The following is a 13,069-nucleotide window of genomic DNA, read 5'->3' as shown; positions in this document are numbered from 1 at the left end:
CAGCTTATTAACAGCACAGCGCAGTTTACCATTGCTAGGCAACTAGCAAGCGCTCAGGCTGCGGTGCTGCAGAATTAGGAAGAGCGAGATTTTCTTATAGATACATTGTAAATATGATTATTTTGTGATTTCATATATAAAGGGGAATAAGATGATTGTTTATATAGGTAAAGATTATAATTATAAATAGTAAAATGATATAGAATTAACATTGTAAATATCTGGTGAATAGTTTTTCTTTGCATTTTTGAAATAGAGTAATTATGATTATTGTGATTATTGTGGTTAATGTATTGATTTAGTTGGCAGTTAACATTTTTAAGTAAAGCAACTGAAGACCAGCTCACCCACAGTGCCTTTGTTATTTGTCCTCACAGGCACTCCTGGAGTATGCAACTTCATGGGCGTAACACAAGCAGCTCACTAGCACATGATCTAAGTCCCCTGGAGGACACAGATAGCTTTTCTGCACCAGACCAGGCTATGGCATTTTGTCTGTGGCCAGATAGAGCAGAGCTGAGGGCAACACAGCCAGTGAGAAATTAAGCGGTTCAGATTGTTTGATTTTTGCACAGAGCTGAGAGACAGAGAGGGCAGAACGATAAAAAACATACCACTGGGAGGAAGGATTTTAAAACTGGAGTGGCACAAAATGTTTATTATTTAGTGTGGCTACAGGTGTACAGCTCAGTGTTTGAATTAACTGTGGTGGTAATGCAGGCAAAAGAAAGAGAGGTAGTCATCACAGTACACAAACTCCTTCGTAATGTCGACAACTGAAGCTTGCAATAGTTTGGGTCTGTGTATTAGGGTTGAGGCTGGTTGGGGAGCGTGGAGAAAAGGAGAGGAGGCAAAAACTTACCATGCTCGTTTGGACAACTCTATCTTATCATACAAGAACAAAACAGAAGCCAATATTCCCCAAACATTATTCTTGAGTTGAGGAGCTTAAAGAATAAGGAGCTCAATAATAGGCATCCTCCTTCATCAAGGTTCACAATTTCGACAGTTACAAGCTCATAAACAGACGAAAACATGAAAAAATACAACTATTAAGCTGCAAAGAAGGAATGAGTTTGAAGCCTTAAATGTCCTAAAATATGTTTTGTCAAACTATTATCTTGTACCTTTGAGACTGTTTTGTCCACAACTTGTCTTGTTTGAAAAATGTCAAATTATTCACATAAGTTATCACCTTTTACAAAGTCATAATGTAGCAATCCCTCCGAAAGATGGTCTGACACTTGACTGATGGTTTCAGATTTACTGAAACAATTCCAAAATCAACGTAAGAGCTGAGTAAAAAACACAAAAACAAAAATACATGAGTTATTTTATCATAGTTTCATTGGAATACCATGGCCTGACACTAGCTCACATTAAGCTAACATGAACATAAATCAAAGCGAAAGAAAAGTTATTTTAAGTTCAAAAACTACTTTAAAAGCACAAACCACAACTTAACATACTGTAACTGTAGCGGCAATCTTTCTTCCTACCAGTACTCCGCTTTACCAGTACTATTAAGCAGTCTTCTTGGCAATAAGCTTGACACAAAAAGAATCTTCAGAGGCAGTAACTCCGTTCAAAAAATAACTTTACTTAAAAAGCAAAAAGCAAAGTTACAAGATTCAATCTCAGGTATCGTCAAAAAAATGTCTTGCTCTTTAGGCTGCTTAACCTGGTCTGAGAGCTAAGCTACTGTGCAGCATAATTAAAGGAGCAGTTCAACATTTTAAAGGAAAACTACTAACTATTGTAAGCAATACAAATATGGCTCTTACAATAACAGTGTTCCGACAAATACTAACCTTGTGCCTCTTCAAGGGGTGCTAAACATTCATATTTTACTGTTTGTGCTCTAATTTAACCGTGTTTCTCTTTATTTATGGTTTTCACTGTTTCTACCTTTGTAGTTAAGTTACCATCTTTCTCTGGGCACCACAGGAAGTACGTAAATAACAGTGGGTAGTTTTCAAAAATAAAAGCCAGTCTAATCACAAAACAGGAAATAAGAAAACCTATAAAAACACTCAATGAAAGGCTATAGAAATTACTGTTACTGTTAACAGGGTTAACTCTTCTTTTGAACAATAAACGTAAATTTACACTTTATTTTGTTTGTTACTTTGTACAAAAAAAATATTTATTTGTTTGTACAGGAATAAAATTAATTTATGTTTGGGACTCTGGGGACTATAAATGAGTGATTTTAAAAATGAGAAATGCCTTTGCCTTTTACACTGAGCTGTTCTGTTTCAGTGAAGTTCCCTGTGTCCTATAATCTAAATATATAATGGGATCTTTGGATGTGAGTAAATGGCGACCAAATTGAAAATGGAGATGGAATTATGCATCGCAGGGAACTGCGATGCATAATTCATCCTGTCTCATTTTCCTGACTTTATGCAAACTGATAAGCAATAATTTATACACATTAGAGCAAAGGGAGGCACTGTACCATCATCATCGTACTATCTCCCCCCTTTAAACCAGACAAAACACCTTCCAGTGGAGGTTTGATGACAGTCTTTTCGGCATGCAAAGATTTGTTTAATTGGAATCACGGCAACATTTTTTATTTATGTATTTATTTTTTGTATGATTGATCATCAGCTCCTCATACAATTGATGATTTTTTTTTCAATGCTGAAACATGAAACCAACATATTTTGACACATTTTTGTGACTAAGACGAACGTGACTTTAAGGAAAGTCTTTCTGTGGATTCAAATCAAAGAGTTTTACAAAAAATCGTGAAGCATCATCAGCCAAATCCAGGACTGGTTTTGTGGCGTGCCAAACGGTGTCAAGCTAAACGCAGTCAGAAAATGACCGGATGAGAGTTGATTTTGACTTCAAAATAAAAGCATAAATTGTCAAGTACACAATTTTTCAAAATGCCTAGGGAAATCTTTCTGCTGTGAAGAAAACATTAGCATGTAAGCAGACAATAAAAGCATTTAATATTATAGTTGACAGTATTTAAGTGCCCTGTAGTGTCTTTGGTGGACTTAACTGCTGACTGTTAACCTCTTGTTGACTTTGTGCATGAATAAAACAAAGCTGAGTGAACGATAACTCTTTTCCTATAGTTTTTCTTTCCTGAACTGAAATTCAGTTCAAGTTTTTTTTTATTACTTGAAAAGTGTTGACTTTTGAAACTATAAAGTTGTGATTTCTGCGCTCCTAGAGTTTGCTACTGCTTTACATTCATTAAGTAAATCTTAGATAGATAGATAGATTAGATTAGATAGATAGATAGATAGATAGATAGATAGATAGATAGATAGATAGATAGATAGATAGACACTTTATCAATCCTAGGAAATTCAGGATAATAAACCAAATAAAGACAATGCTAATGCTGAAATTTTGTAGGCTGTAATATTAAAGAGAATTATTATGAGATAAATAACACATCTCTTGTAATTATGTTACCTGACAAATGCCACAGTCTTAGCTAATTGTTGTTTTCAAATTATAATTCTAAATGAAGAAAATACTTTATTTTATCCCCTAATTGCTAAAATGGCCAGTGTTCGCTTTCAATTGTGGTTTGGATAATTTCGTCGTACCTTTATGTTGATGGTACATACAGGAAGTGCTGCATTCTACTCTGTCGTGTTTGACGCTCGGGGGAGGCAGAGAGGGAGGCAGAGTTGAACAACGGCGAGGAAAAGGAGGACGGTCGGTGGTACCGAGGGTCACAGGGATGTACAGTAAACACAGGCAGAAAAATGGTCAAATATCACCGGCAAAATGTGGACGTTTGCTCCTTTTTCTGTCTTTTCTGTTGCTGAACGGGACTTTGGAAAGAGCCAGCGGAGACACCGGAGAGGAAGGTAAAGAGACATACTGTCCAACTTCTTTTAGTATCTACCAGTTGCGTGTAGAAACACTGAAGCTCAGTAGATAATCTGGTACGAAGGGTTTCAAGAGTGTCATTCAGTCTGTCGGTTTTTAGGTGAAGCGGGAAATATTTGGATGTGATAGCATCAAACTTTTCTCAGAGTAATTGACTGAGCCGTTAAATTAAGAGGTGGGCTACGTGAACCAAATTCCATTTAAAAATCTGGTAATTTAATTCCGCGGTGTTTACCAGTCATAGACGAGAGGCAAATATGCCCCAGAAGGCATTTGTTGAGTCGTCTGGTTTCATCCTTGGCTGCGTCCAAAAATTAACACACAACTACTAAGTAACACTGGTAAACCTCTACAGTCATAACCATGTGTGGTCATTTCCTATCTGCACCCTCCTCAGATTTATAGGTGGCTGGTTTGAGGGGGAAATAAAGTGAAACGCTTCAGAAAGTTGACATTATTGAGTTGTATTTTTTATGCCGAAATTAACGGAAGACGTTAGTTTTTCTGAAAACAAAGACTCACGTTTTATCCATTGTGTTTCTTTTTTTTGTATGTAAGGCAGCAGTAAATTGTAAGATTTTTTAAACGTGTTTTGGTTGAGCGTCTCTTGATTGGAGGCATGTATGTAGCTTTCTGGCTTGATGACCACGTCTTTTCTTTTAAAATAGAAGTTTTTACAGTTTGACAAATCTGACTAATTGTCTGTAGTATAAATGTTACAAATAGAGTTTCCCAAGCAAACTACAGTATCAGCCCTGTTCTCTTTGTGTGTTTTCCATAAAAGGCAGACTTCAGAGACATGCTGGAATGTACAGTACAGTGGAGTGGCCCACATTTCAGCCAATAAAGTCACAATGTGTGTTTTTATTGACTTTTTTTGGGTGAAACCACAATAATGTAAACCCCAGACTGGATTTCATTCTTTGGTCTCAGGGGCGGGGGTAGTGGTGGTGGTGGTGGTGGTGGTGGGGGGCTGTCTTGGCTTGGAGCCCTGGCAGCAGTCAGTATATGAAATGAACTCTGAAACTTCAATTGAATAAATTCATCACCTTCCCTCTCAGTCACTCTGAGAAAGGTCAAGCAGTGGTATGAAGATGCATCAGCCTGTCCAGTCATGTGGGCTCAGATACTCCAGGGCAAATTAAGAACCAAACAATAACCCCTATTCATAAACTATGCTTCAAGTTGATATAGTTAACTGCCTGTGTGTGTGTGTGTGTGTGTGTGTGTGTGTGTGTGTGTGACTTCTGTACAGCTTTCATCACACTGTTGAGTGTTCAGTGAGAGTATTCACATGTAGTTTACATTAAAACATCCAGTTATGTGATGGAAGCCAACAGAGCAGCTCTGCAGTGAGTCCCCCCTTTGTGGAGTTTAGTATGTTAAGTGTTTAATGCTGGAATGAGCGGTTCTGGAAGAAATACTGCTCATATTTGAACTCAACAGCAAAACAAATACACCCCTCCCTTTAGTGCTCTTTCAGGCTACATCCAAAGTACTACATTTTCATTTCAAAACAGCGTTTTCAGAATATAATGATCTCTGTCCAGACTATCACACCTAAAAACACATACATGACCATTCATGTACTCTGGGCATGCACGAGCTGGTGTACACAGGAAGCAGTTGAGTCAACTCTGCAGTTTATTATTTGCAAAAAATACTGTGAATGAGGAACAGCAAAGACAGTCGTTGCATTAAAATGCAGAATATAATGAATATATGAACAACAGCTGCTAGCAAAGACAACAAGGTCAGTAACGCTTGCATTTCATTATCCATATTGCTTTCACCACATGTAGTCGGGGCTGGTGAGACCCATTCAGGAAGCAACCATGGGTGTTTACGTCACAGTTTCTAAAAGTCTCTGTTTCCAAAAGTCTAAGTTCTTGGTTCTTGAAAACTCTAGAGTAGTGTGGATGTCAGAAGGAAACGTAGGAAAAGAGATGTATTTTCAAACTGAAACTTATTAGTGTGGATGAAGCCTCAGAAGCTTGGCCCCTCCCCAAATTTAGTGTCCAAAGTCAGTATTATACTTTCTGCAATCGTAAGTGCATGAGTGATTAGTAGTGTGCATGTGTGAAATACATGGACGACGATCTACTGCACATGTTTGGAATGCATACTCTAAGCAGACTCTGGGCAGAGTTTAAATGAAAACATCTACACTTCTGTAGCAACCACAGCTGTCCATGCAGCATACAAAGACACACACCTCCTCGTCTACATCACACATGGATTTCTGGATGGGCGGAAGTGTGTCTGTGCGAGGGAGAAAGCCGGAGGAGTGAAACACCAAAGAGAACTCAATGTTTGTAATATTGTAATTTTATTTATCTATTTTTTTTGGCATTATTACCTTTATTTGTATAGTGAAGTGAGAGACAGACAGGTAAGTCAGGGAGAGAAAGAGGGAATGACATGCAGCAAAGGTCCACGAGTCAGATTTGAACCCATGGCCACTGCGGTTGGGACTAAGGCAGTGTGGTACACACTCTACCAGGTGAGCCACCAAGGCGCCCCTATTGTCATTTTATACATCCCACGTGGAACAAGCTGTCATACATGGAGTATATTCGATATATCGCCCACCCTTACCTACATATTTACCTGTCACCTTAACCTCTTAGCACCCACTCCTTTTAATGTAATTCTCGCCTATTTGGCACACCCAAATGCCAAAGTTTATAACAAGAACTGTAAGGTCAAAATGCATATATGAGACATAATTTGAAAGGTGATATCTTGTAGTTTCTGTTTATTTTATTATTGGACTAAATCCCAACCTAAACTACATCAGTTCAAACATGCCATTTGCCAACTAGTCATTTTTCTCCTCGCCTGGAGCAGCTGTTGTCATGTGACCAAACAAAACTATGCACGAAACAAAAATGAATATATTCAAATCAATTCAAAACAAGGAATTTTTATTCACCAATGGTGCCAAAACAGTAATTGCACTCGTTTTAACTATATACAAAAATACCAAAAATTTTGAAAGTGCACATAAATGAACAAATATATAAATAACTATCTACAAAATAACATTTCAGGGGCATGGTTCTTTATAGCCCTTTCTGTGTGTGCCAGGCATTGAAACAGTCCCTGTTACAACAAAACACAGGGGCGCATCACAGCTCTTAAGTTCCCATGGGTGTTTTCCTGTGGCAAAGGGCACACTTTCTCCTGTCTGCTGTGCCAGCATCACTTTTTTCCACATTCCATCCCTCAATGAAATAGTGCAGCTTGTTGCTGCTGGGGGGCAAGGGGTGCGATGTGTCTTGAGGATGAGGGCTGAGACCTCTTCCTCTTCTGCATCTGGCCCTACCTCGAACAACTCTGGCAGCACGAGACCATCCAGTGGTGGGTGGGGTGATCACAGCATCCATAGCAGGCGTAGATGTGGCGGCAGTGTTGGTTGCAGCAGTGCTAGTTGCAGCAGAGGAGGAGCAACGTCTCATTCCTGGAGATGGCTCTGCATCAGTCTGAGGGGTCAAGACTGTCCAATCAAACCAATCAAAAAATAAGTAGTAGAAGATGCAAATAACTGATGAATGAACAGTATTTGTGTGAGAAAGTGAATGTTTTCAAGTCATTTTACATTTGCTAGTGAAAATAAATCCAGTCCAGTTTTAAAACCAGGAAATGTGTTTACAATTCAGCCTACAATGCAATTTACACAACTTTATATTCAAGGAAACACAAGGTTGTTGAATGTAGAAGAAATTTAAGTTTAAGTTAGTAAGCAGCTAATTTGTTGTCTGAACCGTAACAGTGGGGCCAGCCCTACGAACTTGAGTGATGAAGTTACACCATTGGTCAACTGGGAAAAAAAAGAATTACCAATACTTTGACTTTGATACCGATTCTCAACAATACTTTTTCGTGACCAGTTTTATTAAACCCATTTTAACAAAAAAGAAAAAGAAAATTACAATACACATCATGGTACACATATTAGTTTTACTTTAGTTTTATTTTTTACTCACTTTTGTAAATATACAGCCAATCACCAGAATTATTAGATATTGGTCCAAGCATGCTGCATGCCATAAAAGTATCGAAGTTCGATACGCAGCCCTAGTCTAGCTTAAAGGAGCTGTTTGTAAGTTTTGCTATTGCTACATAGCCAATGTTAGTCTTAAGAGCCATTATCTTACCAGTATTACTGAGAGCTTCTGCCATTGTTGCATTTACTGTACAACAGGTTATAATAGGTCCTCTGAGCAGGTACTTCTTCAGGGAAGATGGCGCTGTAGTGACTAGGTATCAGAAAGTGAGGGGCCAGCCAGACCAGAGCTAGCTGGTTAGCATGCTAACTTCAGTAGGAGAAAAGAAGTAATAAAAATAGAAGCAAAACAAGAGGGTAGCATTCCATCCCTGGGGGACAACTCTTGGTTAGTAAAGGAATGAAGTTTGATGCTGAGTTCACAACGTTTCCTCTAGACTTATAAGTAAACATCTGTTAATGCCAACGTTAGCTAAGTTTTGCTCATCATAGCAAAACTTACAAATAGTTCCTTTAATATATAATATCACATTTCCCACATATGTTTCTCACTGCTGGTCAAAGAGAAGAGGACTGTGCCACTTTGCTGTCCTCCAGTCCTCTTCCTCTTCCTCCCCCTCCTCCATTATTGTTTTACCATATTGTTTTATTTATTTTTTGTCTCTCCATCAATTTGCATCAGTGTTATCCTCTGCAGTCAGTAATGCATTAGTTAATTGGCTGCAGATCATGTTCTGAATAGAACAGTGATAATTTGCTGTTTCTCTGATCCAACTGCCCCTCAAAAAAATCCTCTTAAAAAAGAAAAACAGGTGTCAGGAAAGTGGTGATTTATTGCCCTTAAAACTGGGGGGATAATCTGCAGCAGTCAGCAGAACCACAGTCATCAACTACACACCATGCATCTGCCATTAACAGTTCATTTGTCAGCACAGACTCAGATCATCTGAAGACTGAGAATAAACTGTCGGAGTGAAAATAACAGAACACATAAATAAACAGTTTAAGCTTCTGATTAGGCTAGCTGGCTTTAAACTGTATGATGTCATTACTGCTCTGGATATGTATGCCAAGATGAGCACCTTCTGGTTGGAGAACCGGTTGAAGTTTGAGAAGTCGCATGGTGTTAATAGCACCCTGGATATAGAGATCGTTCCAAAGTTTGAGCATAAGGGAGGAGACTCACATCCTTATTGTGGAGGGCTTCCTGCATTACACCTATGGATCTTTGATCGACGTGCTGAACCAATGTTGCTTTATTTCCATCCCATATGCAAAGAGGAGGTGCTCTAGGAGCTAAGTGATTCCAGACCCCCCCGGACTTTTTGATGGGCATGTCTGGGCCATGTATTAGAAACATATGAGCGAATGTTTAAGCTAGGCTTCTTTCAGAATTGTGACTAAGATAAATATTTAAACAATTTAAATTACCTACCACAAACATACTGTATCTTTGGTGTTTATCTGCCAGGGCTCTACTGTGTGAGCATTTTGACCCTAAAAATAGAGTAATGTATTTAGGAGCAGCATGTGTGACTAAAAAGTATTACAAAATTCAGCCCAGGCAGCCTCACGGTGATAAAACAACAGTGACGATTTGGTCACTGCGCTGAACCAGTGTTGTCTATTGAAATCAGGTGATCCAGTCGTCAGTCGTGCTGTGGACCACTGGCTGGGCTGAGAGTGGGAAAGATGATCCGTCTATAAAAGCAGTATCGTGCTGCATTAGCCAGTGAAATATTCATTGTGTGAAGCAATGACTGACTCTGTCCTCAGACACATAGTTTGTAAAGATACACAGGTTCATGAGCATTAGCAAAGCAGTATAGCAAACATTCAGCTGCAGCTTCTCACGTTAGATGGTGCTGAGCATTGCTTTCAGCTTTAGTTTAAGCTTAGAGGCTACATTTCTGAACCATGACCTAAGTATGTGTTCATTATCAACACTGTGACGACTGTCATAATTACATATTTACTAAATAAGTACAGAAAGAAATAATTAAAAACCTACTGTACTTTTTTTCCCCAAAGAAAATCAAATAATTTTGCTAGTTAATGTTTCCTCGTTTCTATTTAATGTGGGAAAGCACCTCATTTGATACATTTTCATTGTGCCCCCAAAGTTCTTTACGCACTCAATTTTTCAACTTGTAGCACAAGTGCAAAAAAGTGAGTGCTGAGTGATGTCTGTTGCAAGTTCCTGTTGCATATCAATTGCCAAAATATTGACCCCACTGATTTATAAACACGCAAAGATTATATATTTATATACGATCATAGTCTGAAGAATAATCATGATTTCATGATTATTATGCATTTATTTATCTAACAAGACTTCTGATCTATTAAATCACATGAGCATTCTTTTGAGATTTTAATGTGTTATTTATTGCTGCCCTTTGAAACAAATAATAGTGACATTCTATACCATGAGTCTGCACAGAGAGCTGAGAGGAGGAACGACTCAAGGACTCTTACAAATCAAAATTCAGGTTTGTTCCACTCTCAAAGGCTTTATCTAATGCATTTTAAAATCTGTAACTTCATGATACTATCAAGCAGCTCAAGGACCCTCTCGCAGAAACTGAGCCCATACAAATTCTCACTGCTCCACTTCTTTTTTCAACACACAGCTTCTTTGTGCATATTATGTTTTGGTCAAGCTTGTGCTCGTACTTGTGACCTGCCCACAAATTTAAGCAACTGACAAATTCTTCTGAAATGTTTTACAGCTGTGGTTCTTGCTCCAAGGTAAACCCAGCATGTTTTACCCCAGCAGAACGGAGTTCTAATTTACTTTGAGTGTTTGTTTTGGCCCTGTTAGACAAATATGTGGGTGCAGTTTGTAGATGTGTTTAATTCAAGTTCATTTTAAGTGGCACTCTCAGTCTGTAACAGATGCACCTGAAAGGATTTTATGTCACTGCAAATCCAGTGACTATGTGCATGTATACCCCAAGACACTCAGATTAGGGGTTAATGGAGTCCTGACATCGCAACTTGATTTCACGACCTGGGACATTATGTGTCTGATCAACAGAGCGACCTCATGATCCTCATGTCATCCAGACGTTTGCACATCTGTGTGATAAACTCACTAACCTAATGTTGCTTTCTGTTATCAACATGCTCTTCATGCTTCCTGATCACTCTCGTTGTCAGTTTCCTCACACCTTCTGATTTCAGACATGTCATCAAACTTCTAATGTACTTCTGCTCCACCAGGATTCAAATAAACTCTGTGCTCAGCACTTTCCTCCAAAATATCTTGCAGCATGGCCCATTTACCAGCCCGTCCAGGGCCTTCACTCCACATGCTTTTGCAATGTAAGGCCTGTTGTCGGAGCCCAGAGGAATCTGTATTGGATGATTTGAGAGCTCTTGAAAGTGTGTGTGTGTGTGTGTGCATGTGTGCGTGTGTGTGCGTGTGTGTGTGTGTGTGTGTTGTTTTGACTCAACCTCTAAACAGGCAAACTTTCATTAGCGACACATTCCCAGACAATGCCTGTGATGAAAGAAATGTGTTTTATTACTTTAAGACCTGTGGGGATGCGCGCATGCGCAAAACAGTGGTGACAGATAACGGTTGTTGATATGTGTTTTTGACAAAGCAGTTAACGAGCAGTAAAAAGTTAAGCTCGCGACAGCGTCCGAGTTTCTTCCTTTATAGTATACAGTAAGACTGAATACCCACAACATTACATGGTGTCAGAAGTGGGATCTGGCCAAGAGTAACGATGCCGCAGTTTACTCCACCGAGCGAGTTTAAGTTTGACTGCCCCGCGGAATGGCCGGAGTGGAAACAGAGATTTTCGCGCTTCAGGTTAGCAACGAAGCTGAACAAAGACGACGAGGAGATTCAAGTAAGCTCGCTGATATACGCGATGGGGAGCGAAGCAGAAAAGATATTCAGCTCATTCGTGTTCACGGCAGAAGACCAGAAAAAGGACTATGAACTCATATTAAAGGAGTTTGATGAGTATTTCATCCCTCGACGCAACATCATACATGAAAGAGCATGTTTTTATCAACGGAACCAGCAGGCAGGCGAAACAGCGGAGATGTACATCCGGACACTGTACGAGCTGGCGGAGTACTGTGAGTTTGGGGACAAGCGGGACGAGCATCTCAGAGACCGCTTGGTGGTAGGCATAATAGATAAAGAGCTCTCCCGGCGGTTCCAGCTAATGGCAAACTTGACGTTGGCGCAGGTCATAGAGCAAGTGCGTCAGGCGGAGGAGATAACTAAACAGGTCAGTCTGCAGTCCAACCAACCTCAGGCCAGACCTGCTAACGTTGATTTCGTCAGACAGCCGACAAAAGAAAAAGAGATGGCAGCAGCGTGGGAACACCGGTCCGACGACCCACAATATGGGAGACCATGGGAAATGTGGGAGATGCGGAAAGTCACGGCACTCTGAAGAGAAAAGGTGCCCTGCTCTGCAAAGTAAATGCAACAAATGTCACAGAAAGGGACACTGGGAACGTGAATGCCACTCAAAAGCTGTAAGTGAAATTACTGAAGGAGTGAAACAGATATACTTCCTCGGAGAAGTGGGACGAGAGGATAGCCAGGATAATTGGACTGTTAGCTTAACAATATGTGACAAACCAATAGCCTTTAAAATCGACACAGGGGCTGATGCTACAGTTATTAATGAAAAGATATTTAAAAAGATTAAATCAAAAGTACAACTAGATCCTCCAGACACACACTTCCTAAGCCCAGGAGGCGACATCAGGTGCACTGGAATGTTCCAGACCACCACCAGTTATAAAGAGAGACTGTATACATTCCCAGTGTACGTGATAAAAGGGAAAGGAAACTGCCTACTAAGCCGCCCTGTATCACCCATTTGGGAGATACGCCTTTCGCCGCCTTCCCTTTGGGATAACAAGTGCTCCCGAAATCTTCCAAAGGAAAATGGCAGAGACCTTGACAGGTCTCGAAGGGACAGAAGTGTACATGGATGACATCCTCATACACGGAGAAAATGAGGAAATCCATGACCAGCGCCTAGCAGAGGCATTGAGAGTCATTGAAGCAGCAGGTCTCAAGCTGAATGAGGCAAAATGCAAGTTAAAGCAGAAACAGGTCCGCTTCCTGGGTCACATTATCGATGAGACAGGAGTCCGTCCTGACCCAGAAAAGGTAACGGGGATAGAGAATTTTCCCCAACCTCAGAATGTGAC

General features: G+C 39.9%; 1 protein-coding gene across 2 annotated transcripts in view; it reads left to right on the top strand.

Moving 5' to 3' along the window:
- The first annotated feature begins 3,647 nt into the window (after positions 1 to 3,647).
- Positions 3,648 to 13,069, top strand: part of adam19a (ADAM metallopeptidase domain 19a) — a 243,823-nt gene continuing 234,401 nt past the window's right edge. Inside the window, exon 1 of one of the 2 annotated variants that reach the window (XR_002761702.2) lies at positions 3,648 to 3,845. Coding sequence is in view for 1 of the 2 variants with exons in the window: in XM_023423897.2 (XP_023279665.1) it covers positions 3,716 to 3,845 (130 nt within the window). In the remaining variant the exon portion in view is untranslated. The remainder of the gene's footprint in view (positions 3,846 to 13,069) is intronic. The other variant, XM_023423897.2, reaches the window with a different exon arrangement.

Source organism: Seriola lalandi, unplaced genomic scaffold, assembly GCF_002814215.2.
Source record: "Seriola lalandi dorsalis isolate HSWRI2012SDOR001 ecotype SW California unplaced genomic scaffold, Sedor1 jcf7180002054694, whole genome shotgun sequence".
NCBI classification, from domain to species: Eukaryota; Metazoa; Chordata; class Actinopteri; order Carangiformes; family Carangidae; genus Seriola; species Seriola lalandi.
This window is presented reverse-complemented; position numbering and strand designations above follow the sequence as displayed.